This window comes from Macrosteles quadrilineatus, unplaced genomic scaffold, assembly GCF_028750875.1.
Source record: "Macrosteles quadrilineatus isolate MER2022 unplaced genomic scaffold, UCM_ALF_1.0 Scaffold_15__1_contigs__length_3749704, whole genome shotgun sequence".
NCBI lineage: Eukaryota > Metazoa > Arthropoda > Insecta > Hemiptera > Cicadellidae > Macrosteles > Macrosteles quadrilineatus.
In genome coordinates this window covers 710,389-737,777 of record NW_026542608.1, presented here as the reverse complement: position 1 = coordinate 737,777, position 27,389 = coordinate 710,389, and the positions used below count along the sequence as shown (strand labels likewise).

Here is a 27,389-nt window from a genome sequence, read left to right as displayed (position 1 = left end):
CAATTTCAAAACGTTTTCGACCTCCACAAACACTCTTAAAACTAAACTTAGGTTTCAGAAAGAGATCTTGTTGAAAACTGGATGGGCAGTGGCGTAACAGAAGGGCCCGCAGGGCCCACAATGCGGGGGGGCCCGGGAGCTGAGCCGCGAACCGGTGAGCAGGGAACGGTGAGCAGAGAGGCCCGTGAGACAAGTGGGGCCGAAAAATTGGAGTTCATTCTTATTTAAATGTATTTTCAATCATTCAATAATTGTATTGAATAAGTAAAAACATTGATGGTTAATAATATGGTGTTATCAGCTGATCAGTTATCGATTAATTTTGTTAGGTCTCTTCAGTGATAACGAACTAGGGTAACAAATTTAACGTGTTATAACGTGGGTCTTTGATTATTATGCAATTTACTTTCGTCAGCGAGAAATATTTTACTTCTCGGTGATTTCGTACACTGCTTATGTCGTCTGCAAACATTTTACTACTTTGGAGCCTGGAGTCATGAACGTTGGCTGGGGCTTTTAATATTGTATTATTTTACATTTTAGTTTTGTCCTAATATTGATTGTATTTTGTTAGATACAATATACTGCTACTCTACTGACTGTGTTTGTTAGCCCATATCTTATTTTACCTCACAATTAACCAATACTAAAGACATTTGTTGTAAGATAAACGCTCACAACATAATAAGACGCTTGAAATCTGTACAAAGATAAAATAAAAAATGCAATAGGCTATTTTAGCCAGTGATAAAAGTACGTCAATCTATTAAATTAACCAGCTTTTAGTGTATGATTTAATTATAACCAAAGAGTTAAACTAACCTAATAAATTAATACTTTCTCATCATCCACTCATATTTGGATTAAAATACGCACATAGTGGTGTCTCCATCTTAAATAATTGATTGATTGACTTTGATACTTTACTTTGAAATGGCGACCATACCAATGTAGGTATTTTAAGCCAAGAATTAATGGAGATGAGTGTAGGATGAGTGGCCCAACCTTTTAGTTTTGAAAGGGACTAAGGCCGACATATTCCTTAGACAGAGATGTTAATTAATAGCTAATACAGCAACAGGCAACTAAAGGGGTCTAAGGGGGTTAATAGAGGATTTCGACCACATTTTTGCCTTGTAATTAACGAATTAGTCTAATTATCAGGATAATGAAAATGGATAACATGTGTGATAAATTAAACGTAAAATTTTTAACCTCCTTGATATAAACATTCTGATAGACGGATGGAAAATAAGGTTTTTTTTATTTGATTTCAAAACTATTTACAAACAATAATATTGATATAATGATGTAGTGATGTTGTGATGTAACACTTTCATCAAACCACGACTGAAATACTTAACACACCCTTTTATGGAACATAACCTATAATTTAATATTTTGTTCATAGTTTATTTATCACTCTTTTTATGATTAATCTGTTTGATCATTGTATCGGTGGTCCAAAAATAACTCTGGGGGGAGGGGGGGGGCGTTTGATTATGTTGTATCGGTGGTCTAAAAATAACTCATGAGAGGGGGGCCCAAAAAATAAGTTGCAGGGGGCCCGTAAAAATTTGTTACGCCACTGTGGATGGGATTTCATGTGTTACATTTGTTTCCCGTTTGCTGATATAAGGGTCTAGATTGTCTACCACATTTAAAAAATATTAATTAAAAATATTTGAGATTAATATGGGATCCTCAATAACATGCGTGCCTCTTAAAAGTTTTATTTTATTAAGATGTTTTTGTTTTTTATTTCCAACTTCTGAGTTAATAATGCCCCATACAGTTTTTTGGTCATTAGAAGAATTTTAATTTTTTTTTTTTAATAGTTAGATTGGTTTGATTAAATATTTTCTTATAAAGTCTTTTACATCGTTTTGAAAATATCGTTGTATTCATGTTTTAGCGAATTTCCCATATAGGGATTAAGCTATTACCGTAGTACTCATGGTAAGACCTGGACCGGGACCGATTTTTTTTAGTTTTGAGGTTCCTAGAGGCCAAAAACACCATCCGTTCAAATTCATATATATAAATATATGTGTCCGTTAGCACGATAACTCGAGCAAAAATGATCTGATTTTGATGAAATTTTGGTACAAACGTGTAAACCTACATTTATTCAAACGAGTTCGCGAACCAGCCTGATCGGACTATGGGAACCGGGGCTTATGGGAACTTTTATGGGGTAAAAATTGGTTTTCCCATTTTTGACCCTAAAAACACAAAATTTCACAATTTCTTTCCAAACCATTTTGTAGAGCTTAAAAAAACAAATAATTTAGTATATTGAAGCGTTATTATGCGCCTAATGGTTACGGAAAAAATTCCAAAAATTTTAATTTTCCATGTTATTCTTATGGAAAATAAGTTAACTGTTGTAGTTTACTCGATCAAATTTGGAAAATGTTTTTATTTCTTACTAACTAATTAACATTTTAGCCTAAAAAAAAAAAAACAACACTTATACCCTCCTTGTTGCAGCAAACCTAAGTACTTGTTAAACTAATTCTATTTAAATCTATATAAAATTACAGTTTTGTCTGTACATTGCGTAGAATTATGAATTTTTTGGTTATTTTTACGTTTCATAGCCTAAGAACTAAGAAAGCCGAAACGAGTCTTATCTCAATTTCTGTCTCTCTGTCTTTCTGTCATTATGTCTGTGACGCCAAAATGTCATTTTACGCAGCCTACTCCTAAAAAACTAGAGAACCGATTAAGGTTCAAATCGTTTTTCTGTATTTACTGGATTGGTGAGAGTGTCTTTGGCTATAAAAACATGGCCTCTCTTCTTTGAAAACAAAATAACATACCATCAAAAACCCAATATTGTTTGATTTTTGTCAAATTGTCTCCCAATGTTTACTATTACATTTGATGAAATAATGATAAGCTGTTTGGATTAGTTCTCACTTCTAGCTAGCTGTCACTGATATATTATTACATTAAATACTGTTTACAAATTCTGCAACCATTTCCGATCAAGTTTTATAAGCACATCTAAACCAAGTGAGATTAAAAACGTTGAGCCCGGTTTAATTAATTGCAAGTTCAATGATTGTTCTTGAGTTTTGATAACCGGGGAAAAGACTGTGAATCAGTGTTTATAGTGCTGGGAAACTTCATCGTCATCAATAGCTTAGAAAAAAAAGGTTTCCACTCATTGACGGCGCTTCAAGGACAGTTGTGTAAAGTGCAAAGTAAAAAATCACAACCGCAGTGGGTGATCGTGGATGTTGCTGCGATCTTGGAAGATCTTTCTGATTTCGCTGTGATCGTAACAGAGGTTTAACTTACAGATGTAGCTAAACTCGCTTTTCCAATGTGTCACTTTTGGTTTATACTTACCTCTTTGTGCTGCAATCGCTGGGCCATATCGCAAATCTTGGCCCAAGCCCATCTCTTGGTAGGCCCTATGTAGGCTTCGGCACACACAACCTCATTTCTACAACGATATCGGTACTTTTCCCTAGAATACTTAGCTTTCCTACTTAGGAAGTAAAACCTTAAACTTCCAAAACCCTAGATTTGTGAATTTTTTGTCACATTTCCTCCGAATGTTAGCGAGATATGCCGATCATCGTTTAGAGATTACGTAATCTTTTAAATAAGAAACCTTTGTTTGGATAAAGGTGGTTTCTTCAAACTGTCATTAATATGTTAACATTAAAAGTTGCTTACAAATAATGCTATTAATGGGAAATAGCTTTGATTTTTGAAAACTTAAAAAAATACAAAACCTAGGGAGATTAATAAATTCGGTACTGATATCACATCAAGTGAAAGATTTTTTGAGCAAACCATCATGATTTTTTAAAGCTTTATGTTGTTAACGTATCAATGTTTTGTGGACTGTGTATTTATTTACTTATTTATATATTTGTCAATGGACTACACCAATTTTACAGTTTGATTGGGCCTAAATACAATTATCTTAAAATTTGATGACACTATCAAAACCTTCAAATAAAATTATTTTGTTTGTAATTTGCTTTGGTTTAAGCGTAGCAAATCCTCTAATTCAATTCTGTATTTGTATGTGTATGTCTGTTGGTAACGCATTAATGTCCTCATTTCTCAGTGTTTTGTGGAAAACACAAGAGCACCTTTGTTAATGAAAATTTCAATCCGAATAAAGTGTGCAGTAGTGAGGTTGAGGTAGTATTTTATTTTAACTACTTTTAACCAGTGTGAAAAGTAACTTTCAATTACAGGCCTGCCTCAGGGCTATGCCTCATAGATCTATAAAGCAATTCCTTTTATCATTAGATATAAAATATGGACTAACACAATCGGGTGACATTGAATTTCGAAGCATTCGTTTTGGCTTGATGTTGTATTTGCAAAGGTTTATATGTATTCCTATACAGTAATAGTTCTGCCAGCATATCTAGAAAAATGCGCACTAAATATGCAAACCAACTCCTGTTCTGAATATAAGAAGGTTTCAACTTACTACGAGATTCCCGTATGTAGAACTGGCACACAGCTAGTAGGAAATAAATGTGATATTTTTAAGGAGACATTTTAGTGTAAATCCAATCAGGCAAATGGAAATTTGCTTAGTCTGCAGGTTTGCTGCGGCGGGGGTATTTTGTTGTTTCTGATTTCCTTACTTATTTATATGAGTCTGAGAGGGTTTAATTTTGATTTCTTCTGTAAGCCAATTATTTTTGGTTATTAAAGTTTTTGAAAAAGATGATTCAAAGTAAGAACTGAATGTTTTTTTAAGATATCAAATCAAATTTATTTTCTACTGGAGCTAAATAAATATCATATAAACATCAAATGATCTATTGTATTTTCTATTGTAGTGATCTAGTGTACCTTCCTGTGTGGTTATTTGGTGTACCTTTGGTTGTGGTTATTTGGTGTACCTTTGCTTTGTGGTGATCTAGTGTACCTCCTGTTGTGGTGTTTTGGTGTACCTTCCTTATATGTTCTGTCTAAGTAAACTTGCTGTCAACAATTATGCCATGAAATTTGGTTTTGCTTGCTTCTGAGATACCAGAACTTGTTGCAAGAACTATTTTTAGCAGCTAAATTACACAGGAATGGTCTATAACAATTTATAATAGGATGAACTAAAAAAAATTCAATCTGAGAGTATTTGCTGGGTGTAAAAATGTTTGGCACAGTAAACATTGGAAACAAAACATTGAAGCTCAATGTGCAAATTTGTATTCAACCATTAACAGTAAATTTGTATCTAATATAAAGCAAAACATAAAGATATATTTGATATTTCAGAGGTTTATGTTTGTCTGTGGGCTGAGTGTTCTTATATGACTGGAGAAGCAAAAGAGATTCAACGACATGTCACATATCACTCCTACCACACCAAGCTGAAAAATATCGGAGAAAAAATCGCTCAAGAGTGGAAACTTCCTGTAAGTATGATCAATCTATAGTAGATATACAAGCTGTCGGTTATATCTTAGCCATCATTAGTAAATCTTAAAATATGTCATACATTTTACAGAAAAAAAAATACCTTACCTACTTTCTAGTGTCCATGAAAAACATAAAGTATTATTGCTAATTCAACCTGACAGCCAAATTAAAAATAAAAAACATGAACCATATGTTTCTCTTATTAAACATACATTTATGAAGTTAAAATTATGATAAAAATATCAGCAATCTGATTCATACTTTCTCCCATTAGCTTGCCAACAACCCTTATAATGGACAAGCAGTAGGAGAAAATATTGTATTTTATGGGTAAAATCATAAAAGTAGCAATAACTCTTAAACCATATTTTTACAGCAAATGTGGTTGTAGCATTCTGTTTAGAACTGTAAGAACCTTAAAATACTAAACTTAATAAAAATTGGTCAAGCTTTTTTTAATAAAATATTTTGTTATTTAATGGTTTTATTTGTGGATTATGGGAAAATCAAATAGCCTAAGTAAAAATAACTTTTGAATTGTAATTTTTACAACAATGGGGGTTGTACCGTTTTTTAATTCTAGAATAATAATAATAAAAAAAAAAAAAAACTATATACCAAACTTTAATCAATACTGTTCCGGCTGTTTTTGAGAGAATATTATTTTTCCATTATTTTATGGGGTTTAATAGAAAAATCATCATAAAAAATAATTATTAAAAAAACCCTGGATATACCATGCGGGTCGCCGGAATTTTATCCCCCTGGAATTTTACCCCCTGGGCAAAGCTGACGTCACTATGATGTAGTAGCCTGAGTGGCCAAAAGTTTGTTCGCGGCCGGAATTTTACCCCCGCGGATTTGGAAGTGTAATAAAAATAGCCAGAGCGTGATTAATTAGATTAGCGATAAAAACCAGAATTTTACCCCCTGTCCATATAACTAGCGTTTAGACAACTGAAGATGTACGGGCCGGATTTTTTCCCCCAGATTTTTACCCCCGGAATTTTACCCCCGGATTTTTACCCCCCGAAATTTTACCCCCAGATTTTTACCCCTGAATTTTTACCCCCCAGAATTTTACTCCCTGGCCGATTTTAGAAATTTAATGATTGATTTTCTTATTTCTGTTTTTAATTAATTGTAAACATTTCATTATTTAGTAGCCTATCTTTATTTATTTATTTTGTAAAGAAATGTTCGAAACAATTATCATTCAGTTGATTGTTTATACGTCATATTAACCAACTGTTGGCTTCAAAGATCGAATCTAATACTAGAATCTCAAAATTAAAATTAAAAACCTGTTCGACTAGTTAATGTTACAAATAAATTAATATAGGCTACTTAATAATAAAATGTTTACTATTATAAATTAAAACAGAATGAAGATAATTAATCATTCTCACTAATTTATTTATCTGGCCAGGCGGTAAAATCCGGGCCGTACACTCTAGGTTTTTGATGTGTTCTGATTAAAATCACTACCGTGAAAATATATGTTTAATTCCGCGTTTAATGCATCAAGCTGATGTCGTGAAACTCAAAAGTTTGTGACCGGAATTTTACCCCCTGGTTTGTGACGTCACATTTGCCCAGGGGGATAAAAATCCGCTACCCCGGATTAGTACCCTTGTACCAAATTTCATCTAAGGCCGGGCGCGCACTATCCCGACCACGACCACGACCACGACCAAACGCCCGACCAGTGGTTGTCATTCACCATGCGACCAGAGCACGACCCGACCACGACCCGACCAAGGCAACGAATGTTTTACAAACTTCAGTGTCAAGATGATTGTTGAAGAAGTAGTTGTTATGGTGCATTTGTATTGTAAGTTTGTTAAGCGGAAGAAGACACTATACTGGGTATATCCAATGTTAACTGTTAGGTCTGAAAGGGCATTTTGCAACATTTTATGAAGAGCTACGTCAATATGAAGACAGGTTTCAAAATTGTCAAAATCCTACGACATTTTACCAAATGAGTCAATTCACAGACCGGCGCAAAAAACTAATTCTCACCGTTTGATTAGTCTAGGAATACTGGGGGTTGAGTGGTGTACTGGTCGGGTCGGAGGCAAGTCGGGGGTAGTGCGCGTCGTCCCATTACATTGTGTGCTATTTTTGGCTGCAACGACCAGCGGGTCGGGCCCGACCAAACTGGAAAATTTTGGTCGTGCGACCAGGGCCCGACCAGGGTCCGACCAGTCGACCAGTGCGCGCTGTTCCATTTATTCCTATTATAAAACTGGTCGTATCCGACCAGTCGGAGTCGTGGTCGTGGTCGTGGTCGGGATAGTGCGCGCCGGCCCTAAATAGGACTACAGGCCCCTGTTTCATAAAAATACTAGTCTAGTAAATACTAGTACCGTATTTATTTACCTGTCCTACTAACTTGTGTTTCATAAACGTTTTTATACCGCCAGTATATACTACTTTTGTTTTACTAGTCACGTAACCAAAACTACTAGTCACGTGACCAAATTTACAAGTTAACTCTCAACACTAATTTCTAACCTCAATCACAGATTTTCTGATGCTTAATAAAGGGTTTTAATTTTTTTTTTCATTTGATACTAAAAGTAAATAGCTGTAGAAAAGCAGTGTCTTCTTTTAATTAATATAGACATCATATAAGTAAAACAATCACATATTATTTATCAAACCGCTATTGTCGCCGCAAACACGGTCATTCATTTTAGTAGCCGATTGTAGGCCTAGTTGCGGCACTCAACAGTTTGGTGGAAGTTGATCTGTTGCTGCCACATTTGCTGTGATTTTTATAGTTTTTTTTTCATTCTGACGTATAAAATTAAGCTTACTATGAGTAAAGAAAAGAAGGCTCAAATTTTGAAGGACATTTTGTTTGGAACGTTTTCAATACCCTAACCTGTTTTCAAATATTTGAATGCATAAGAATATTTGGGTTGAAAACTAGGGATGGACGAGTCCCGAAATTTCGGGAAATTTTCGGGAAAAAAATATTCCCGATTTTCGGGACGGGAAATAGCGAGTGCCGATGACGCCGCTACCGCGAGAGATGTTCATGCTAGTTCCACGAACGCAGAAGGCGAAGTCATACTGACGATCCCGCCCAAACCGTGAGTCATACCGACGATCGCGCCGTGACTGCGAGTGATACCGACGAACACGCTGTTACCGCGGAGTCATACCAACGATTACGCCGTGACCGCGAGTCATACGGACGTTGGCGAAGTAACTGCGGAGTAATACCGACGATCATGCCGTGACCGAGAGTCATACTGACGATCACGCCATGACCGCCGGGTCATACCGACGTTGGCGAAGTAACCGCGGAGTTATACCGACGATAGCGACGTAACCGCGGAGTCATACCGACGATCGCGATGTAACCGTGGAGTTTTACCGATGATCACCCCGTGACCGCGGAGTCATACCGACGATCACGATGTAACCGTGGAGTCATACCGACGATCCCGCCGTGACCGCGAGTCACAAGTTTCTTTACCTGTAAATTTTTACCCAATTTTTTATATATAGATCAGTGCCACTGCCACAAATGGTAAAAATTGATTTTGTTTGTCTTGTTTGGTAACTGCAATACTCAATACTTTCTTTTAACATCCCAAATTCTGGATACATGTCAGTTTGGATTCCGGAAGGGACGGAGTACAACAGATGCAATCTTTAGCTTTCAATCAATCAATCAATCAATCAAATATTCTTTATTCACAAAGATTAGACAATATGTCTTGAATAGCGTCATTAAACTAACATAAACCAAAAATTATAAACTAAATAATTAAAATCATTCACAAAGGATTTATATAGTAAAACTAAAAAAATGAGTGCTCTAACTTTAAAAAATCACAAAATCTTAGAAGGTTACGTCAGAGTAAAACTAGGTAGTATCTGGAATTCAAATGGTCGTTTTGAGATTACAATTTAAAAATTCTTTGATGGAATAAAATGGGTTTCTTATCAACAAGTCTTTTAGTAGGCTTTTGAATCTGTTTGTATTATTTTCTTTTTTAAGTGAAATCGGTAATTTTTTAAGAAATTTTAAGCCTGCATATGAAGGTTTTTTGATATAGAATTCTAAATTATGTCTAGGAAGAGGAAGGTTAATTTGAAAGCGTGTGTTATATTTACTTGCAGTGGATAATAAATGAAATTGTTTTGCATAAATTATTGTCTCATAAATATACAAACTGTAAACTGTTAATACGCCCAATTCAGGAAAGATATTTTTAACTGAATCTGTTCTTTTTAATTTCATGATCACTCTAATAGCTTTTTCTTGTTTTATAAGTATTTTATCCAAATTTGCCTTAGTTGTTGCTCCGTAAATGGCGATTCCATAGGATATGTGGTAATGAATTAGAGAATAATAGATTATCCTAAGAGTTTCCAAGTTGCAAACCTTGGACATCAGCCGCAAGGAATGATTGCCAGATGATAATTTATTTACTACATAGTTTATGTGATTATCCCAAGATAGATTTTCATCAATAACCAGTCCCAGAAACTTTGTTTGGTTTACCTGATCAATTTTGTCTGCTTTTATAAAAATATTAGGTTCAAACGCTGTTATTGATTGTTTGGTTGAAAAGGATATTAAATTTGATTTTGTTGTGCTGATAAGCAGATTTCTTTCATCCAAAAACTTTTTTATAGAGAGGAGACTCCTGTTTGAGGATTTTTCAATAAATAAGAAAACAAAACATTAGAGTCATCAGCATACAGACACATAGATCTATTACTAACCGGGATCATCTCTGGTAACCCCTTAATGTAACAGAGGAACAAAAGAGGCCCCAAGATTGATCCCTGGGGTACTCCATATCGTAGTGTCTGCCGCTGAGATCTAAAGTTTTCAATATATTTAGTATTTCTTTTCTCTATTACATAGTCCACTTCAACAAACTGTTCTGTTTTCTAAATATGAAGTGAACCACCGTAATTCTTTTCCTATTATTCCTAATTCATTTAAAATATTTAATAGTTTACAATGTGAAACGGTGTCAAAAGCTCTACTAAGATCTAAAAATATTCCAACTACTTTATCACCATTATCTACTGAATTTATAATTGATTCTATAAAATCTATACCAGCTGTTATTGTAGATTTTCCTGGTCTAAACACATGTTGTTCCTTATCAAACACTTGATTTGTTTCAAGGTAATTAAAGAGCTGAATATAAACAACTTGTTCAAAATTTTTTGAAAAAACCGGTAAAGGAGATATTGGGCGATAGCATGATGGATCTGTGGTGTTTCCTTTTTTGAATATGGGAATAACTATGGCTAATTTTAATTTGGATGGAAAAATTCCTGAAATCAGAGAAGAATTTATTACATGTGCTAATGGTTTTAAAATATATGGTAATGATCTTTTAATTATTGTGATAGGTATTTCATCATACCATGTTGAATATTTATTTTGTCTTTATTACCAAAGTCACAGGTGCTCTTGACAGATCACAGGCAGTAGCTGGTCTCTACTGAGATCTGTCAAAAGCATTTGACTGTGTAAACCATAGCCTGTTAATACAAAAACTAAACTTTTATGGTGTGTCAGGCATGGCTATAAAGTGGATAACCTCGTTTTTATCAACGCGGAAGAAGTGTGCGGACCTATGGTTAATAAATCTGAAATCTGATTTCAAATTAGTCGCAGAGGGTGTGCCACAAAGCTCAATACTAGGTCCACTATTGTTTTTGGTTTATATTATACTAGATAACCTGTTGCTCGAAATCGAGCAAAACTGCAACTTGTAATAAAGTAATGAGGAACAAAAAACATAAACAGCAAAACCTCAATCATAGAGTCACTCTAAAGTAATTTCTATGACTAATTATAGAAATGTGAAAATATTATGTTGAAAAATTTTTTTTAAGTAATCTACGGTACAATATTTAATTATAGATCCGTTCTCATACTGCTTTGGTTATCTCTTACGTACGGCAGGAGCTTATGTAGAGCGGGTGCCCTCTATGAGAACGTAGATGTCAACCACACACTGTAAAGTGAGCTTTTCAGACTTAATTCAGCAAGCTAAATCCCTCTCTTGATGTCAACCAGTACGACACGTGTTGCATTGTAAAAACATACGATAGCATTGTAAAATTATTTCTACGATACCTATGTTCTGTTTTAGGCGTGTTTAAATTAGGTGCCCCAATCAAAGTCTCCGGTTGGGAACATAACAGTTAATCTAACGACGTATGTAGAACGTATTCACATTTAACACTATTAGTCTTAGAAAAAGAAAAAAAACAAAGATTTTGGCCAGGTGGTGCTCTGTTTTCTGCTTTAAAATAGCTGCAACATCTATTCAGGTAACATCATTGCAGCGAGGGAAGTCACTTCTTTTGTAATAAATAATGGTTTAAATACCTTATACTGTCAAAGTGACCCTTTGTAGTCCAAATACAGTATAGGCTACTGCAGTCTCATTCCCGATGATGGGAACTTCATCAGGCTTTCAAGGACATCAAATTTCGTTCCAGAGGAAGTCGTTAAGGTTCAAATGAAAATCCATCGATGTCATACATTTAGCACACAAACTAAAACACGATCAATAAATAAACATTACAAAAACGCCGGTACCGGGAAACACGATACGCACGGAGTGCAGGTCTAGGCTTGAAATTGGGAACTTCATCAGGCTGTCAAGGCCATTGAATTTCATTCCAGAGGAAGTCGTTAAGGTTAAAATGAAAATCCATCGATGTCATACATTTAGCACACAAACCCACAAACGAAAACACGAACAATAAATAAACATTACAAAAACGCCGGTTCCGGGAAACATGTAATGTTTATTTATTGTTCGTGTTTTCGTTTGTGTGCTAAATGTATGACATCGATGGATTTTCATTTTAACCTTAACGACTTCCTCGGGAACGAAATTTGATGTCCTTGAAAGCCTGATGAAGTTCCCATCTTCGGGAACGAAACTGCAGTAGCCTATATTTGGACTACAAAGGATCACTTTGACAGTATAAGGTATTTAAACCATTATTTATTGCTAACGGACTTTGGGCGCCGCGACGCTATCGACTGAGCCACCAACTCACTAACGACACAAACTCTATATTGGTACCTATAAAATTTGTGTTTGTCATATTATTAGTTATAAATAGGCTTATGATTATTTGAATTTATAAGAAAATCAGTATCAATTAATTTTACAGTATATTTACCAAGATATTAGTATTTAATGGATGTTTTTAAGTATAACTTAACTAATGAAAACAAAAAAAAAAGTCGCGTCGCGGACTTTGGGCCCAAGGCAGCGATGTCGTGGGTTTGGATCCTGGTCACTGCCGAAAACATTTTATCAGTACATTTCACCTTTGTACTGTACCGGCTCACTCCTTGCTTTGCTGTAAACGATCCACGCAAGGGCGGTTAGTCTATGTGGACGGGCAAGTGCAAGGTTAAAAGAGGCCCCAACCTCCCATAAGTTTGTTCAGAATTTGAAGGACTAAGCCATACTAAATTTTTATCAACATCGTTCGGGCCATTTTTGGGAAAATCCGATTTTTCCGTTATTCTATGGGGTTTTTATGGGAAAATAACATAATTTACAAAAACTTTTGAACCATAATTTTTATAGAAATGGGATTTGTAGCATTTTGTTAAGAATATAAAGGACTATAACATACTAAATTTTTATCAAAATCGTTCGGGCCATTTTTGGGAAAATCCTATTTTTCCGTTATTTTATGGGGTTTTTATGGGAAAATAACTTAATTTACAATAACTTTTGAGCCGTAATTTTTACAGAAATGGGATTTGTACCATTTTGTTCAGAATTTAAAGGAGCACAACATACTAAATAAATTTTTATCAAAATCGTTTGGGACATTTTTGAGAAAATCCGATTTTTTCGGGTTTTTATGGGAAAATCCCCTTTAAAAATCTAAATTTCAAAAAAATGAAAAAAACGCTTGGAGATACCATGGAGTAGAACCTACATACCAAATTTCATTGAAATCGGACCACAGGTGTAGTCCCTAGCTCTGTACACATCCAGCCACACAGGCACAGACACACACACACACACACACACAGACATCACTTCGAAAACCACTTTTTTGGGTCCAGGGGGACCCAAAACGAATATATCCATTCAAAACACAAACTCGAAAATTTTGACGAAAACAATACTTTCTCCATATACTATGGTATAGGGGGAGAAAAATAAAAAATAAAAAACTATGTGAGGTAGGTCAATTATTTAGATTAGTCACAGCATCATTCCCACAAAAACATAAAGAGAATAAGTTAGTCAAAAGGTTATATAGCAGCAAGAAATGTTCAAACTTCATCGCTCAGCTCTCACTTAAAAAACTACCCCTTTGTGGGTTATTTGGAAGGGGGTACCTTACTGCACTGAAATATTGACACTTATCCTCCAAAAATTGTCATTGTGGTCCTTAAATAAAAAAGGTTGGAGACCTCTGGGCTATATATATACTATAAGGGGAGAAAGTAACAAACGTTTGTTTGCTGTGTATTTTATATTTTTATTACACTAGATTATTTCACTTATTGTGAAACCCATGCTACTGTGCAAAGTTTTTGCCCCATAAACAAGCTACAGTCATCACTGGTTGAATTATGGAATTTCTATATCAGGTGAATTTGCCTTGACATCGAGGCTTGCAGGATATTTTTTGACACCTTGCATAGGCATGATACTTCAAGATTTTACCAGTGGTTTATGTTGGATTTACTCATAAGCTGAGATGTGTTTGCAGAAATGCTTGTATGGAACTGAGACAAGGAACCTCATTCCAGATAAGATTGATGGAATGGTTTGTGAATGGAAGGATTGTAGCAAAGAGTTCAACAATGTGCAGCTTTTTCTCTACCACATCCACATGCATGTAAATGAGAGCTTCATGACCTCTGATTCCAAACGGGAAAAGTTTAGCTGTAAATGGAAAGGTAGGTTGTTATTGACTTGAATTTATATATTACAACTATCCTAGAGATAGACCGGATTGTACTTTTATTTTTTGATGGTATGGTACGGGATTTTAGGGACAAGATTTTTCTTCCCATTCTACAAAGAAAACTCAAGATTGTTCGAACATCTAGCATGATCGTGGTCAATTTTTCAAACATCTCCTACGATCACAGGGACATTATCAGTGTCAACCGCCATGGTGACAACATCCTCAACATTTCTTGCCATTGTGGAGACATCATCGTCAATAGCGATCTCCGCAAAATCTCTGACAGTTTGAACCACTCCTGTACCCAAAAAATCCCAAACTAAATACACCTGAAGATCTAGAACATCATTTTCCTGAAATTTCAGGACTCGTCCATCCATGTACAAGTCCGAGATACATATTCAAATATGTACATCTTAGATAAGTTCTAAATAATTTTTACTACAAAGACATATTGTGCCATATAGTTTCTTTTAAAACAAACTTCAAACACACACACTGGAACAAACTCCCTCTCCCTCAAAAGATTTTTTAGATCCACGCGCATTTGCCATGCAAATTTGTTTTTATATAAAATATGGGTTATCATCAGCTGTTAGTTTAAGAGTACCTCACCTGCCTCTTTCTAGGAACCAATTGAACATTATTTTGCTCTCACACCTCCTCTGCACAACCCCTATTGATCAGTTGAAACCTTAACACGTTCAGTGCGAGGGGCGGGAATTCTCGCCCCACAGTACCGGCGCCACTGGTGCGGGGTGGGAAATCACGTCCTTCACCAATGAAACAACCTTGCTTCAATGTGAGCTCAGCCATTGCCGGGGAACGTTGTAATTGTTGCCAGCCTGTATCGTAGAATGTGAGCTTTATTTTGGTGTAGGTTGGTACTAAACATTCCCGTAAAATTCCGTCTGGAAATGCTTTTGTCCTGTTTTCGGGTATTTTCTCTATTCGAGTCATATTACAAAGACTCTGGTTATTGATCCATGCAGTGCTGCTACCTATGGGTGTTTCAGTGAACTACGTCCACTTTCGGGGTAATGCAGAACAATGACAACTGCTCTTTTGTGATTCGTCTTACTGAGATATTTCAATGCCAATAGCGATCGCTGATTCAGTTAGCGTGCCGGGGCCCCGCCTGGGCCTCGCCGCAGTTTAGGAGCGCCTGTATAAAGGTTTTCAGCAGAGAATGTGTTATGGGGATATGGCAGTGAAATCATACTTTTTACCAAAAAAATTGTTTTTTCAATTGTTTGTTATTTTTATAATTTATAATTGAAAAAAAAACCTGTCAGAAATAGGACAAGAATTTGGGGCATTTAGGCTTTATTTAGAAAAATACAGAATCTGGCTTTGAAAAAGCCAGTCGGTCGACTTATTTCAACATAGGCTATAACATACTATGTAACTTTAGTTGTAGTTGATGGATTTTAATAATATAAAAATTTGATTGCAGGGTTTAATTTTCTCAAAATATTTGGGTACCATGACAACTATTGCATTATCCTACTGTCACAGCAGCCTCTCTTCTAGTCTTTGTAGCGGTTGGGAGCAGGAAGAACGAATATTAAAACAAGCGAATAGGGATCAGCTAACACTTTATTAATGAACTAATAAACTTTACATGATTACATCGTTTAAAATAACACGTTACAAATCGACTCAAATCTCTACCAAATACTACGAATTACACAATATTGAATTTAAAACGTACACGGACTTAAAAGAAAAGAGTAAGATAAAATGAAAGGGGAGACCGCCCGCGCGGACCTTACCGTCGTTCGCTACATTCCGGCGCAATCTGAGGCTTCAGCATCGCCCAAGCGGAAGCGTCAGCGTGGTCACATGACCGTCATCGGCCAATCAGCACACGCTGAGCGCTCAGCCCATAATTTACTCGCCCGTCTGGTGCTGCAGCCAAACGATCACAACTGTCATTAATGAAACTAACTGAAGCGAGGAACCGAGTCTAGAAGTGTAACATTGTTTATCGCGGCACACGTGCATGCAGATTCAGCACATTCCAAGGCATATCCGGCCAAGCCACGACGTCTGGTTAGGATTATTGTAGGGTTACAAAGTAATGAAATGAATTGGAATATGAGTTTTAAGGTTCACTTGGAGAAGTTAAATAAAATTCAATATTGCTAAATACGGTTGACACATCAACCTAGCAAATATTCGGTGATAGCCAACGGGCCAGGTTTAGGGAGTAAGGCCAATCAGCTTAAGCTCAAAGTTAACAAATTACAACAAAATGAGGCAAATATGCCAGGCCGTCACACTCCCCCCACCTCAAGTTCATGCCGTCCTCGGCATGCAGCCTGCCCTTCCAACTGGGCCCTCTGCCGCAGCTTCAATCTACTGAAGTACATTATACAAATTCTGTCGACGTAGCTTTCTCTGTCTCCAAGTTATGTCAAGATTTGGAAAGGTTTTTGGAAGGTATCTGTCATGTGGCTTGGGCGGATTTAAATTTTATCTATTCCCAAAAATTTAAACCCCCCTCGAATTTTGATAATACGTCTCTTACTCTTTTCTTCGAATACAATAACAAAAGTACTAAACAATTTTCCAACACATTACGATTAATAGTCCTTCCGAATTTACAAAGATTACTTAAGTAAATTACTACAAAGAAAAAAAACTTAACTACATGGTCCACTTGACCATCAATCAGGACAACGGTAACCCCAAAAAAAAACACTTATTGCACTAAATACAAAACAAGACACCTGGATCAATTACCGTATTGAACAAAAAGAATTCACAGTTAAAATTTACAAGATACAACAACATAAAAGGTAATATAACTTAGTAAAACTTAACCCCTCATACTAAACTTTAACAAAGAAAACATTCCACGAAAAATTCATCATGCCTTGTTAAATCTACGACCCGACATTAATCAACCTAACGCCTATTAATCCCAACGGTGATACCACATGTATCCCTAACACTTAACATACACCTTACATGTACCTATCCTTATCAAACATTTAACCTTAGCACACAGCATCAATGACTCAAATTGGATTAATGCCCCAATTCACAAAACAAAATATAAACTAATTAACAAAAAAAAACTTACGATTGCACTTTCCGCAAACTACTTTCACAGCGATTTAATCACACACCGCGGACCAGCAGACTGTCAACAAACTTTTAACTCATGATTTTAATTTTACTATATCATTCATAGGTAAGGCGTACCGAACGCTATCATTTATATCCATAGTCACAAACATAATGTGTGCGCTCAGTGCATTGGTTTAAATTTCGAGCGCTACTCACTCGCTCTGGAGAAGCCGCACGAGCTTTCACTTGGGGTTGATCCATTACTCAGTCACCCCTGTGCATGACCAGTCTACTTGCCCCCTTTTTACAGTAACCTTTATCCAACTCACTAACATAAGAGTAAACACAACTACACAAACAACCCACGACACAACATTTTAACCCAACTACCGCTGTAGTTACTTAGACCAGAAAACTTAATGTTTCTAGGAGTGCTCACCAGCCAGGGTTAGAGAGCCGGCTATTCTCTAAACAAGGCCTATCCAGGCTTATGCCAGTTAAATTCTTTAACATATTACTGGTTATTTGCAATTTTAACTTTCAAAACTAACTGGTATGGACGAGTCTACGATCCAGCCTATTTATTCGGGTGGGCTAGGAAAAGGGTATAGGGAAGTTAGTGGGAAACAGCGCTGTTTGAACTTTCTCGTAGCTCCTCCATTCCAGCTCCACAGGTGGAAATATCCATTAATTTCAGGCATTTAATTAAATACCAGACGCACAGGTCAAGAGCTAAAAGATTTTTTATTTTTTTTTTTAAACTAAAAGTTGAGCACTCTTTACAACAACCAATATAGGAGCCTAGTATTCCGCGATAACATTACAATCGCCCAGGTCCTTCGTCATTGAAACACCCAATGACCTAACAAAAATAACCACCACACATAACCGATAACATAATAACATAAGAACAAATCGACAGTCACAACACTTATCAACTACCTAGATCAACCTAAGTAAAGTTGTCCATAGGAGATCTCCTGTTAATAAGTAACACATTAGCGTTAACCAATTTTCCGAATCATCACACTAATCTTTTGCGAATTCACGCTCTTGCAGGCGCACTATTTCGTTTTAGTGTCTTGCTTTCCGTATAAAAGTCTTCCCACCGTGTTTCCCGGTAACTTGAAGTCGAGCTCGTTTGGAACATGGTACCTTCAGGGTTCGGTGATCACCTCAGTCTATCCTCAATAGCGCTATTTACTCCAACAGTGACTCGTGACTGGTTTATAGTTGAAACCTGCCACTGGAACCTCCTGGTCTCCACCAGACGTTTCCGTTGTTGTCAGCCCCCCTCACATGAGTAGTGACCCTGTCTGCGTAGGCCATGGTTGCAGCTCGCTACCCTCCAGGCCGTCATGGAGCAGGTCAGCAACTCGTACTCTCCACCCTAACAGAAGACAGACAACAATCGTCACTAATTCCCTGCTCGAATTCACCAGAGAACGCTGCTGATAAATCAGGCAGACACTCTACAACTATCAGTAACCAAACTACCCATGGTTCTGACTTGAGATCTCACAATTCACATCAACATGACACGTGTCACTTTCTCCAGGGGAAGCTCTCACCACTCTCCCCTACAGCTCAAGTACAACTGGCAGCTGCCAACAAGTTAGGCTAGGCAGGCGTACGCAGGTACGAGCAAGAGTACTCTCACACTCACAGCACTAAACACATTAGGCTCAGGGGACGCTCTCTTATCACTCCCCTCCACGCTCAAGTACAACTGGTAGCTGCTAGCAAGTTAGGCTAGGCAAGCGTACGCAGGTACGAGCAAAAACACTCTTACACCCGGGTTACAGGGGGACCACCGGCAGAGGGATTTCTCGCCAACATTAAAAAAAAAACACCATCCGTACCAGGACTCTCAGGGTCCCACACGAGTTAATTGCTGCCAAATGAACAGGCCTAACTCAACAGTACAAATTTGCAGAGTCTTTAATGGAGCTCATGCTTACTTTGTGACTTTGACTTAATAATCGGTCCCCCACCCAAAGAAAAACACAACACTTACACGACACCTGGACCTAGTCCACAGGGAATTTAGCATGTTGCCGTGGCTAATGTAATACAGCGCGGCAAGCAAGGCAATCCCAAACGTGGTCAAACACCTAAGGCTCAGACCACACCTCCACCTCGCTGACCACTCACCATTGAACGATGCCCATATCCGAATGGGGCACGCTTCCAATGCACAAAAATTTTTCAGGCTATGAGCCAATCCACTGACCCATGGTCAGCCAAAACTACACCAGAAGTATACTTGACATACTTCCTTTCAAAATAAAATTTTCCTAACTGCTTTATCATTTTGCACATTTTTGAAATAATTTTTTTTTTCCCGCAAGTTACATTTTTTTCATATATTTTTACAACAAGGCTAAAGCGAGCATAATTTAACAACCTCAACTCAGTTCAGGGCCAATTACAGGTACTAATTTGGGTTATTTTACTGACTTATACACTAATCAAACCAGATCCATCACGGTGGGACAGTGTTGAGCCACTACTCCAACAGCAGGTCCGCAGCAAGGAGTCTCCATGTGTCCCGGTCAACAGGGACAGCAAGGCCTGGCTTACACTCCTATATAAAACTGCTCTGTATAACAAACAAAAACAATTATCCAGTGCACAGTTACATATAATTATCATAAACTACTAACCAATTTATCTAAATAACAAACATTTATTCTTTTTACTAACATCAGCTTGACCGTTTATTTTTAACCAATCAAGGGTTCCCCCAATTTTTCACGACAGCTTCCTCTGGCGAGGGATTAGCCACGGCCCAGTGTGACGTCTCCCTTAGCCCATTGGAAGACCCAACATACCGGAATCTACGTTTACAAAAAAAAACATTAGATAAGCAGCAAAAAAAAAAAAACTCCAAAATCACAAGTCATCAATTAACCAATTTAAAACAAGAAAACCCGATACGGCAGCACAGCGTCAAACAACTCTCCCAACCCAGCAACCACCCCGGTTCCATCATCAGGGTTGGTACGGTCAGGGAAAACCTGGAAAACCTGGAAAAGTCAGGGAATTTTGTTGGTCTGGAAAAGTCAGGGAAAAGTCAGGGAATTTTTGAAAAAATCTGGAATTTCTCTTGAAAGACTACATTTTTTACAGATATGCTACATTTTGCATCTATGTCTCTCAATACTTGGTCAAAAACATCAAAGTTTGACGAAAACATCGATGTAACAAAAACATCGTGAACCTACCATCGATATAAAAAACATCGAACATCGACAGACATTCTATCATCACCCTCTGATTACTGGCTTTAATTGAACGCACCGAGCTAGTTAGTACCGTGATGCGCGGAAGGATAGGCCTACATTCATCGTTTCAATTTCAATACGATACTGAATACAATTCCTCATTGAATTTATACCAATACTGATTCAACCTTTAATAAACTAAAAAAAACTGCACTTGTAGGAGTTTATAAAAAAATATTTAGGCCTATCCTGTTAGTTGAAACATTTAATAGTTTAGTTTGGTACTACTTTTTGTCTCCGGTACAAGCATGGTAGTTATTTTTCCAATATCACATGTTTCTTTCGATATAAACCGATGATATCGTAAGCAAAATATCGATATATATCAGTATCAGAAGCACCGTATCGTCTATCTGCCAGTGTCAAGTCAAGGCCATGTAGAACATAAAGTGTGAGGGTAAGTTAGTTGGTACTCTTACTTTTCCAGATTCCAGATGTTTAATTTAGTCTAGTAAAATTATGATTTGACCTGGGCAAAATTGCTTCATAAGCCATTGAAGTGGCGTTCGACTCAACAAATGTTACTTTACAACACATCCAAAATCCGACCATGGGAAAGTGTCTAAAAATAAATTTTAAAATGGCGGCTATTTTTCTTAAGAGCTATTTATTTTAAAACACCAATAGTTGATAAATATGGGATATGGCCTTGAAACAATGCAAGAAAACATTGTATGGTTTTACTTGGTATAGTGTTGGGTGTGCAGAGTGACACGTACTAAAAGTTGCCAAAAGTCGGTCTACAGGAAACCCCCTCAAATGACGATATATCACATGCATTTTTATGCATATTTTTGAGATATTTACTTGAGATTACCACCGATATTTATTGGGTGGTTAGTCCTTTATTTTGATAGGGAACGCATTTTGGCCGCCATCTTGGATCTGCCATATTGGATATAAATATAATTTTTAAACGTAATGGTAGTGTTGTGACACATCATTATAAATTAGATTTTCATGATGATTTCAATGCTAAAATCCGTTTTTAAATATTTTTTTTTCGTTTTGAAGATCATGTTCAAACAAAAATTCTCCCTCATCTATTTCTTATGGACGTTACGTAGTTTGAAATTTTTTTTTAGATAATTGTTCTTATATCTCCAGTTTTTACTAACGCTTGCAGTTTGTTCTATCCTTAAAATATTCAGTAATAAAAGTGTTTTCATTTGAGCTATTGATCATTAAAATCGGGCGTGTTATAGACGAGCTGCAAACCCTAACACAATATTAAATTTAAATTTTTAGAAATAAGTTTTTATTAAAAGATGTATATCTCGGGTTGCTAATATATCACCAAGTTCTTTCTCGTCTCAAATTACTCAGTGGATGTTTGGCTTTAATTTTATGTATCACTTAATAAAATCTGACAAATTTAAAATGAGTCATGAATCTTTATTTAACAGTAAATTATTTCTTTTACAAAATTTGTCTTTAGTTTAGGGCATTTATCCCCAATTCTAATAACTCCCAATAAGTAATCCATAGCTAAAACAAAAGTCAATAATGTTACTATTTATTTAAGACTGTAAAGATTTTTGGGAGTTATTTTGAATTGGGGATATATGTCTAAAACTAAAGACAAATTTTGAATAACAAATAATTACTGTTAAAATAAAGATTCATGACCCAGTTAAAATTCATCAGATTTTATTAAATGGTTAATAAAATTAAAGCCAAAGATTCACTGAGTAATTTGAGACCAGAATGAACTTGGTGGCATATTAACAACCCGAGACATACATCTTTTAATAAAAACTTATATCTAAAAAGTTAAATTTAATATTGTAATAGGGTTTGTAGCTCGTTTCTAAATCATCCGATTTTAATGATCAATAGCTCAAATGTAAACCCTTTTATTACAGAGGATATATAACTTTTTTACAACTGGAGATATAAGAAAAGTTATCTTAAAAATTTTTCAAATTACGAAACGTCCATAAGAAATGTATGGGGGTACGACTTTTTGTCTCATAGTCTTTTTGCATTGCCTGTTTTGATATGTTTACTGTTTCATACTATAGTATTCATGTTTACTGTTTCCTATAATAGTTATTTTTTCACATATTTGTTCAAACGTCTGAAAATAATGTCCTTCTTGGTGGAAAACTCGTACTACCGAACAGTATCTGATATACCGCCAACCCTAGAATAATTATTGTTAAATTTTTTTTCCATTGCGCAACTGTGGGTGTAAACATAACGAAATGTCTTTTTCTGCTTCTTGAGGGTAGTGCCAGATCAATGAATGTAAGAACATTGAAACAAAAGGATAATAGTTCAAATAAATAGTTTGTCCAAGAAAACTTATTAAATTTAGTTCTTTTTTAGTAACGATGGAAACTAAAATGTACATACAAATATGTCCTTGTCGTTTAAAAAAAGTCTATTCTTGTATTTATTTGATATTTCAACATCCAATCTGATGTTTTATTTATGTATATGTGCTTTCCGTTATCCCATACCGCCAAAAGTCTTAAAACAAATATCACAAAAATTTGAAATTTTGCCGCCATTTTAAATTTTATTTTTTAGTAATTTCCTATGATCAGATTTTGGAGGATTTTGGATATGTTATAAAGCATTATTTTCTGTGTTGAATACCACTTCAATCGCTTGTGAAGCAATTTTGCCCAGGTTTAAGGGTAATTTGTCGTATTTTGCCTGGGCTAATTCTTTTCTTATTGGTTTTATGAGTAAACTATTTAGGCTTAAATTTTTTCTAATAATTCTTGATTCTGACTATTCGATATCGTCTTACGGTATACCTGGAAAAAGTATAATATCAGTCTGGAAAACCTGGAAAAGTCAGGGAATTTCATTTTCCAAAATCAGTACCAACCCTGATCATGTGGGACCTGTAATTAAATCAACATGCAAATTAAAAAAAATAATTAAGATATTTAATGCTTTAACAAACTAACATTTTTTTACACATCAGAACAATCCAACTCTGGTAAATATTGATTTCTCCATGACTACAAGAATCAATAAAAATCATCCAAAGATAAACAAATAAAAATGTTCACAATATCAAACAGCTGATGACTAATTTATATCACAAGCACACGCCCCCGTGGTGTCAACACCAGCACGACGAACATCAGCAATATGGTGTGGCATACCATCAACCTCTACGCTGGTTTGTGAGAGCTGCCGTGAGACCACACCAGGCTTCCATCTCGTAGTACATAAGGAATTTTTAGGCTTGACAAACACAGGTTCATCAGGTGAAAACTCAGTTCTTAGTTGCTCGTCACAATTTACAGGTTCGCCCTTACACCTCCACCTGTAGCAGAACAATCTAGAGCTTGGTGTCGACTCTTCATTCAAATCTTCTTTTGGTGTTAGATTATACCAATATACCATTTCTTGAACACTTCTTCTGGTTCTTGTTGCCATTCTCTTTATCGTTCTATGGTTTCGTTCAACGATTCCATTGCCGGACGGACGGTTCACACTAGTGATGTGCGATACGTATCGTATCGTATCGGAATATCGCGATACGCGAGGAACGATACGATATTTCGATACGATATTTGAAAAACGATACGTATCGTATCGCCTAAAACGATATTTGTATTTATATCGGCACATAGAGCGATACGATTCATGTCAAAACGATATTTTTAAGCTTTTTTGCGCAGGCCGAGCAAACTGCAAAATCTGTACTCTGTGGATGTGTAGTTTGAAATAGGAGTTTTTGACGTCTGTATTTTTGGTTTTTACTTGATAATGTACCAGTCCCATCCCAGTCCAGTCCATTTCCACTAGCTTGCTATCTAGCACTAGCAGTGCAGAGTGTAGGAACTGTCTGTGGCAATTACATTAATGTATCTGCAATCCTAAAATGCTATAGGAAGGATAGGGAAAAAGGTCCAAGACGTAGGGAGTTGTGAAGGAAGTAGTAAAGGCGAGCAGTGTGGAGTGTGGAAATGGATTAATGTATCTGCAATACTAATACTGTTTTCAGAGTAAACTAATGATTTTCCCCGAGCAAAGCTTGGTTCCTAGGTACTAATAAAACTAATATAGATTTGCCGTTTCTAGGTTAGGTAGGGGAGGGGGAAAACGATACGATACGTATCGTTTTTCGATATTTTTGACGATACGATTCGCGTATCGCGATACAGACGCCCGATTCGATACGGCGATACGATATTTTTTTCCGATACGTATCGTATCGCATCGCTGTATCGCGATACGCGTCCGTATCGCCCATCACTAGTTCACACACCTAAAACGACGGATAACCCCCCATTCCTCACACAGTTGTTCAATTTGTTCACATCTGAATGTTGCACTATTGTCCATTAATAGTTCTTGGGGTGGACCTCGTTCTGAAAACAGTCCAAGTAAGATTTTTACTACCTGTTCTTTAGTCTCACTTGGGATCCGTCGCCAAATGCAAAACCGACTTGGACCACAATCTATAATTGTAAGAAATTTATATGACCCATAATGAGTCACATCAATCGCAAGCCTGTGCCAATTCTTGTCGCAATCCAAGTGCCCCGGCTTCCATTTGATGGGGGATGGATCAACAGATAAACATTCTTTGCATGATTTGACTACGCAGTCAACGTCCTGTTTACTAAACTCAACGGCTGGGTAACAACGCCTAACTGTGAAAAGAGTTCGATTAACACCAAAGTGATGCAGACCATGGATTCTTTTGACCAACTTTTGTTTATCCTCATCCTCTTCTTCACCCATCATTGCAATACTGGTCTTTTCCTCCTCTTCTTCACCCATCATTGCAATTCTGGTCTTTTCCTCCTCTCTTGCCAACCACTTTTTAGGAACTCTCGTCAGGCGATCTGCTTTGTTAAATTGCGATTTAACCAGATCCATCCTCACCTTAAGGCCACATTCTGATATGAGGTCTTTTAACAAACCCAACCGTCTTCTTACAAGAGCTTCACCCATCCCATGTGTTTTAATACGTCGGTCTCCTGTTAATATGGATGTTACCCAAGCATAAACGGTGGCCGAATCTGTGACCAAGTATAACTCCTTCAAATTCCATTTCAAAGCTAAGTTCACTCCTTTCAACAAAGCCTCTAACTCAGCTAAGTTAATATGCGCCGAATCATCTTCTTTCCTTAGCCAAGACGCGTCCTCAACTATTTCACCATCAATTTCAATGCAAATACCGATCGCCAAGCTGCTAGCATCACACCACACAGTTCCTTTGTCACTAGATGACACTGCCCATTTTCCAAACACAGGATCCTTTTCTTTTACGCTTTCCATTATATCTCCTAACATTATCTTGATTCGGTTGCCCACCACATCGTCCCATTTCAAATCTGTCAATTGCCTCTTAAGAAAACTGCATGCTGGTCGAAGCCAACCAGCCACCGGGAAATGTCCGATTAACTGCCCACACAAGGAGTACACATCCCTCTTGGTCTCAATTTTATCCAAAGCTTTTATCTTGTTGTCTCTGGTCCACATCAACTTGCCATCTCTTTTTGAGACGTTAAGCCCCAAAACCCTACTTCCATCAAGTGGCTCCACTGGTTTCGCTGACAGCCCATATTTTTCCAACAACTTCTTTACTACATCACCGCCAACAATGTTCTCATTCACCACTATGTCGTCAACATAAGAGTCCGTAGCACTTCGGACTATTGGGTCCATTGACAGCACTTTATTAACAATTTTGCTCATTATTTTCGGTGCGACATTTAGACCAAACCCGAGTCGTGTTAGACAATAATTCTTATCCTTAAATCGGACCACTTGGAATTTCCATAAATGAGGAGCAATATGGATTTGGAGATATGCCTTACGAAGGTCGATAGTGCTCACATGTTCTCCTAGCTTTCTCCACATCCTTAGCTTTTCCCCACAAACCTCACTTTCTGCTGTATGGCTTGAAACATACTGATTTAATTCCCTGTAATCCATTACAGGTCGCACTTTGTCCTTGTTATGTTGCACGACCGCCATTAAAGGAATTAAGCCATCAAACTCCCCGTCATAAGGCTGGAGCCAACCGTCTCTTATCCAATCATGCACTTCAGCGTCAAACGCCTCCCTTGCCTCTTTTGAAATTGAGTATGAAGGTACTTGGTTATTTATCTTAGGTGTTTTACCGCCATCTTTCCAATTCCATTCAACGGTCCATTTTCCATCAACAAATTTCGCATTAAAGTCACAATCATTAATAGCGATCTCATCGTTGCCATTCTCCGAGGTTTCCTTCACGCACAACTCCTTCTTGGCCTCAGCCATCGCTCCGATATCAACGTCCCTGAACGTAATAGTGCCATCTCCATCAATAGTGACACCTCCCATTGCAGTCACTGCATCCATCCCTAGAAGCATCTGATACCTTGGCAATACACTGGCAACCAAGCAACTCAGTTTGAGCGGAACACCTCTTATCAAAACTTGTAACATACATGTCATGTTACACTCAACTGATTCTCCATTCATCATTATAATCCTTTGACTTACTGGCTTCAGTTCTACTCCATATTTCACTAAACTAGGTGACACAATGCTCCTTGAACAACCTGAGTCCAGCAAGGCACAGCATTTAAAACCCGACACACTTATTGTTAATGTAGGGAGTTGCGCTGAAGAAATTGGGCCACCCGCGCAACATAAGGCAGCCCCATTCACTCGTTTTTTGGAATTTGTGAACAT

At 36.8% G+C, this 27,389-nt stretch overlaps 1 protein-coding gene across 2 annotated transcripts in view; it reads left to right on the top strand.

Moving 5' to 3' along the window:
• The window catches only part of LOC129005060 (histone H4 transcription factor-like), a 77,683-nt gene that overhangs the window by 31,556 nt on the left and 18,738 nt on the right, over positions 1–27,389 (top strand). For both annotated transcript variants that reach the window (XM_054433842.1, XM_054433843.1), the window contains exons 6-7: positions 5,263–5,402; positions 14,164–14,353. In XM_054433842.1, the coding sequence (XP_054289817.1) occupies positions 5,263–5,402; positions 14,164–14,353 (330 nt within the window). The remainder of the gene's footprint in view (positions 1–5,262; positions 5,403–14,163; positions 14,354–27,389) is intronic.